A 5,596-nucleotide genomic window follows, 5' to 3' on the forward strand; every position below is an offset into this window, starting at 1 on the left:
TGTCACGGTGACATTTAAGAATTCAGGAAGGGTCAGCTTGGGCTACACTGAGACCCTACCTTGGAGGGTCGGGGGAGAATTCAGTAAGGAAATCAGGGCAGGAAAGATTTTTACAACAAACCACACGGGAAGCTTGTCACAAGTCTCAAGTTTTTATTTTCAGAACAGAATCTAGTTTTATTTTTAAAAAGAGAAAAAAAAAAGTGACAAATGCCAGTGAGGTGCTACTTCCTCCTCTGGGCTGTAACTTCCCAGGGTCTGGTCTTGATCAGGGACAGTGGTGCACTCCTATTTCCTCAGAAGCCTAAGTTGGGAGCTCAGGTATTCCAGGCCAACCTGAGAAACTAGTGAGACCTGCCTTGAAAGAAAACAGGGAGGGGTGGGTAGAGGAAGGAAGAGCAGTCTTTAGAGAAGGGCTAGTCATTGATTTGAGTTGATTTTTGGAGGTAGGGTCTTACTCTAGCCCAGGCTGACCTGGAATTCACTATGTACTTACAGGCTGGCCTTGAACTAACGGCCATCCTCCTACCTCTGCCTCCCCGAATGCTGGGATCAAAGGCATGCGACACCACACCACGCCTGGCTTGCTTTTTTTTTTTTTTAAGTTTAGTGCTGGGGTGGAGCTCAGCAGTAGAGCACTTATCTAGCATGCTTGAGGCCCTGGGTTTCATCCTCAGCACTGCAAACCTAAATTTTGTTAAAGAAAAACTAAAGTTTTGGAAGCTCAGGCAAAAGAGATCCCCCCCACCCCCTCACCAGCTCAAACGATAGCAGCAGGCAGATACAAATTCTGAGCGGAGGCTCTTCTGTGAACCATTCTGCGCCCACAGGCTTCAAGATAGTGCACCATCTGGTCACACGGTCACAGGTCTTAGACCCTCAAACTTACAACAGGAAGACATTGGCCCCTGAGTACAAAGCACTCTCACCAGGTGTGTAGGAGAGGGCGCTTGGGGCACGCCGGACCTCACCAAGCCCGGCCTCTGCCACAGGTGGCGCAGTCACCATGTCTCTTGTCACAGGAAGGAAATGGCAACTACCTATGCCAAACCCACCAGCAGTCACACAGCAGGGAATGGCCTTGAAGACAGTTGAAATAGGGTGGGTTGGGGGCCGGTAGAGCCGGCATGGCTCAGACACGTCCTTACACAGTCATTAGGATTAGGTAGCAGAAGAAAAGCGAAGCTGGAGAGGGCACAGGAACAGAGGGGGCAACCGTAGCCCCCATTGCAGGTCTTGGGCCCAGAGTCCAGGGGGAAGAGTCAGCCCGCAGCAGGAGGGGAGAAGGCAGGATGCATTGTGAAAGGCAGAGGGTGAGAGACCAGGAGCGCGGAGTATGCCGACTGTAAACATTTCCCACGTGTCCAACTCGGAGAGCGAGGCAGGCCAGCGCTCTGGCCAGGCTGAGCACCTCTTGTGCCTCGGTCCACATGAACGTCATCAGCCCACAGGCCCAGGCAGCTGGGAACAAGGATCCCCAGAGCAGCCCTTGTATCTCATAAGAGCCTAGCAGAACCAAGGGCGGTGGGAGGAATTGGGCCCGGCTGCTGAATTAGTGGTCAGTGGCTGGGCACTTTGGGTACATCCCTGCGCTGGAGGCTGTAAGGAAGACCAGCAGCAACACCAGGCCCTGCGATCCCCACTAGCCTGGATGTCAGCAGCCCTCTTCCGCTCTCCGGGTCTGAGGCCAGGCACATTCGGGGCTCAAGTACATCCTAGCTGGCTCCTCTCCTGTTTACCTGTTCGGGAGCATTCGGAGCCCTGAACTCAAAGATACTAGCCTAGGAAGGTAACAGGCTCAGACAGTAAAAATGGCATGGCACTCAAAGCTGGTGATTGGCAGGCAGAACTGTTATGTCTTCTGGTCCCTTGTCATGATACCACAGAATACCGCCAGAGCAGAAGAACGAAGGGGAACCAAAATTTCTCAAGGTTTGCCCCACCCTGGCCTGGCTTCCTACTGCCCTGAACCTTAAGCCCCTCAGGATACTTCTCCCACCTCGGGAACCACAAGAGTGACATCTGACATCCTCTCACACCAAAGCTCACCCCTAACATCTCTTGTCATCTCTTCACGAGGAAGACAGTCAAGATGCGTGAGCGGGCGGAGTTCTGCAGCTACCTTCTCCCTAGTGAGACGTGCAAGTGGAGCAGAAGGGAAAAGGTCACCTTCACCCTCCACGTTCTGCACCAAGCCTCCTAGATGAGGAGTGACTGGGGAAACTGGGTGTCCTACTCCCTTGGGGCCCCTGGAAGTCCAACCTCACATCCATTTGGAACCCACCAAAACAGTCGCTCTGAGCCAAGTTCTGACCTAGCAAGCACCAACACAGGGGGATAAGCGTTCTGGTGCAAAGGGAAGGGCAAGAAGAGAGCGAGCCAATGGCTAATACTCCACAGACCCTGTAACAACGGGCCCCAAACCCCAGAGGGATCCAGAGGCCATGTGGAATGCAACTTCTGAGAGTTTTGTCCTTTTTTTTTTTTTTTTTTTTTTTGCAAGCAGCATCAATGTACGATGCAGTAAAAGTTGAAAGCATGGAGGTAGAAATGCTCACTCACCCGAGAAAGGGTGTCGTTTGGTCCTTAAGAGTATGGACCCCCTCCTCCCCAACCTGAGAAAGAGTCCTAGGAACAGGAGTGAGGAAGACCCTGGGTGAGCTTCCCTGTGGGAGGAGAGCAACTCCCCGGGGGCCAAGCACTTCCTGGGGATTGTGTCATAAACTCAGGCAGAAAAGAGGAGGGTGGTGGCATGTGTGGTAGGCAGCAAGACCTCCCTGGATCTACCGACTGGAAGGGGCACGGGCAGACACAGGGAAACACGTAAACACGGACACTTTTCATCTATCTTCTGGAAGAGACACATGTGAGGAAGTGTGGATTCTGCGTAAATGACCAGTAACCACAGACCAAAGGGTCTGGTCAAAGGCCCAAGGCCCAAGGCCCGGCACCCTACCTGAACATCTTTTCCTCTGTTCTCCCCACAAAGGGTGGGGGTTCAGGACGCAGGCAAGCAAAGCAGGTGGTGTGGCTGTCCAGCTCCCTGGAGGTCAGGATTGGAAGACTCTGGAGAAGGCTGCGGGGAGGGGGGGGGGCATGGACCCATTTCCCTCACCATATACTGCTGGTCTCCTTCTAGGCAGTGTTCACCTTGGGGTGCAGAAGGTTGCAGTGGCCCCTCAGCCTCAGTCCCAACCAATCCTGATCAGATCTGGATGACAGAAGGTCAGAGGCCTAGGTGGCTGGAAACTCTCAACCCAAAAGCATGGTCCCCTGCCCCTGGACCCCTCAATTCTGAGAAGCCACAACGAGGGTGTTGACATAGCCGTGGGCGCCTCCCTCGTTCTCCAAATGGCCTCGCTGGGAGCCTCCCTGAGGCGGCGGCGGCGGAGGCGCGGAGGGTGGAGCACTGTAGCCGCTCCTGGCCCGACTTGGGGAGGTCCGACTCCCCCGGTCCCAGCAGCCCTCCAGGGCCTCCAGGCCACGACAGCCTAGGAAGAAGAGGTTCTTGAGCATGAAGATGGACAGAGGCTGCTGGTAGCTCACCACCAGGAGGCAGCGCAGCGCCAGCAAGGGCACGTCCACTAGACAGCCGCTCAGCAGGCGCAGCAGGCGGCTGCAGCTCCCGGGCCCGGAGGCCAGGCCCCAGGAGGACGTGGCCGCCAGGGCCGAGGCGTTTAGCTCGTAGAGCCAGAGCACCGGGGAGGCAAGCGTCAGGAAGTAGACGGCGATCAGCAGGTAGCGCAGGTGCGCGGCGAGCGGCACGCGGCCGTCCAGCATGAGCTCCACCAGCGTGAAGCTGTCGAGCAGGTCCAGGCAGGTGCCCAGGAAGCAGCCCGCGGCGCCGTGCCGCTGCGGCTGCAGGAGCAGCGGGCCCGCGGAGCCCGGCGGCGCGCCCGCCTCGCTGATGGCACGCACCAGGCTGTAGAGCAGCGGCACGGACAGCGCCAGGGTGAGGCGGAAGCCCGTGGTGCCGAAGGGCGCGCGCAGCTCGATCAGGTCCAGGATGGACGTGCCCAGGATGAGCACCACTTTGGGCGTGAAGGCGATGGAGTAGATGAGCCAGGCCAAGTAGGCGAAGGCGAACTCGCCCGCCGCCGCCGCTGCCCCTGCCCCAGGGCCGCCGTCCCCGCGGCCGCCGCGCGCCTTGGCCCCGGCCGCCGAGGAGGAGGCGGCGGCGGCGGCGGCGGGGAGGTGCAGCGGGGGCGGCGCGTGGTGATGCTGGTGGTGCTGGTGCTGATGCAGGAGCGCGGGGTGGCCGCGCGCGCCGCCCCGACGGCCGCGGCTGTTCTTGGCGAAGAAGATGGCCCAGCCCGCCACCACCACCAGGTCGGTGGCGATCCAGGAGCACCAGTACAGGTCGGTGACGGCGATGAGGTACAGGTCCAGCAGCCCGCCCTGCGCCAGCAGCAGCACCACCGACAGCGCCTGGTAGCCCCAGCGGCACCCGGGAGCCGACGCGCAGCCGCGGCGCCGACCTCGGCGTCCGGAGCGCGCGGGGCGGCCGCAGCACGAGCAGCACGAGTCGCCGCCGCCTCCGCCGCCCGACCCGGGGCCGCCCGCGCCCCCCGCGCCCCCGACGGCCCCGGCCGCGGCGCCCGCGCCGAAGTCGGCGGCGGTCATGCTGCAGCAGGACGAGGAGGACGAGGAGGTCGAGGAGGTGGGCGTGGCGGCGGCGGCGGGCGCGGGCTCGGCGGGCGGGAGGCCCCCCTGCGCCGGGGGCCCCGGGAGCGCGGCGGCGGCGGCCCGCACGAGCGGCCGGCTGATGCTCACGCTCTCGTCGTCGTCCTCCCGCTCGGCGCCGGTGCTGCTGCTCGGGGAGCCGCCGCCGCCGCCCCCGCGGCTGGGGCTGGTGCTGCTGCCGCTGTCGCCCGAGCCTGTCGGGCCGCCCGCGGAGCTCCCCCGGAGGAAGAGGGGCTGCAGGCGGGCGGCGGGCGGCGCGGAGGAGGCGGAGGCGGACGAGAGCGGGCGAGCGTGGCCGAGCGCCGGGTGCATTGTCCTCCCAGGGACTCCGGGGTGGGGTGGGGGGCGCCCAGCCGCCGGCTTCCTCCCCGCCGAGGCGGCCGAGGGGAGCCCGGGACGCCGCCGCCTCCGCCGCCGCTGCGGGAAGCCGGGTCCGGGCCGGACGGCCGCGACACCCGGACTGGAGCCGCCGGACTGGCCGAGCCGAGCCGAGCCGAGCCGCGCCGCGGGAGGCTGCGCTGGGGTACGCGGGGGCGGGAGCCCCGGCAGGCCCAGGAGGAGGAGGAGGGAGCTGGCGGCGGGGAAACCAGGACTGGATTCCCGGGGCCGAGGAGGAGGGAGCAGAGGAGGAAGAAAGCCCCGGCTGGCTGGATCAGCGGGGAGGGAAGCGGTGGGAGCGCCGAGCGCAGCGGGACCGGAGGACCGGCTACGAGGAGCGGGTGGGTGCGGTCGGGGCAGGAGCGGGCTCGGCTTTCCCCCGAAGAAGTCGCCTGCTCGGCAGTCCCGAGGGCTGAACCGAACCATTGGTGGCCGCGGACTCGGTGTTCTCTACCTGGCCACGTTCCGCTCAGGTGCCAGGTTTAGGCTTCTGCCCCCGGGTAAAGCACAGCTCCTCCAGCGGGCAGGGCAGGGC

At 62.5% G+C, this 5,596-nt stretch overlaps 1 protein-coding gene across 1 annotated transcript; it reads right to left on the reverse strand.

Annotated features, from left to right (window-relative positions):
- Positions 1-2,934: 2,934 nt before the first annotated feature.
- Tmem121b (transmembrane protein 121B) lies at positions 2,935-4,995 on the reverse strand. The gene has a single exon (XM_004669112.2). It carries the CDS (start codon positions 4,993-4,995, stop codon positions 3,289-3,291), a length of 1,707 nt encoding a protein of 568 aa, XP_004669169.2. The 3' UTR covers positions 2,935-3,288.
- Between the last annotated feature and the right edge of the window lie 601 nt (positions 4,996-5,596).

The sequence above is a fragment of the Jaculus jaculus genome, chromosome 18 (genome assembly GCF_020740685.1).
Source record: "Jaculus jaculus isolate mJacJac1 chromosome 18, mJacJac1.mat.Y.cur, whole genome shotgun sequence".
Lineage (NCBI taxonomy): Eukaryota > Metazoa > Chordata > Mammalia > Rodentia > Dipodidae > Jaculus > Jaculus jaculus.

Excerpts from the sequence above, each read along its gene's own strand:
- Tmem121b (XM_004669112.2), bottom strand. The coding sequence starts at position 4,995 with ATGCACCCGGCGCTCGGCCACGCTCGCCCGCTCTCGTCCGCCTCCGCC.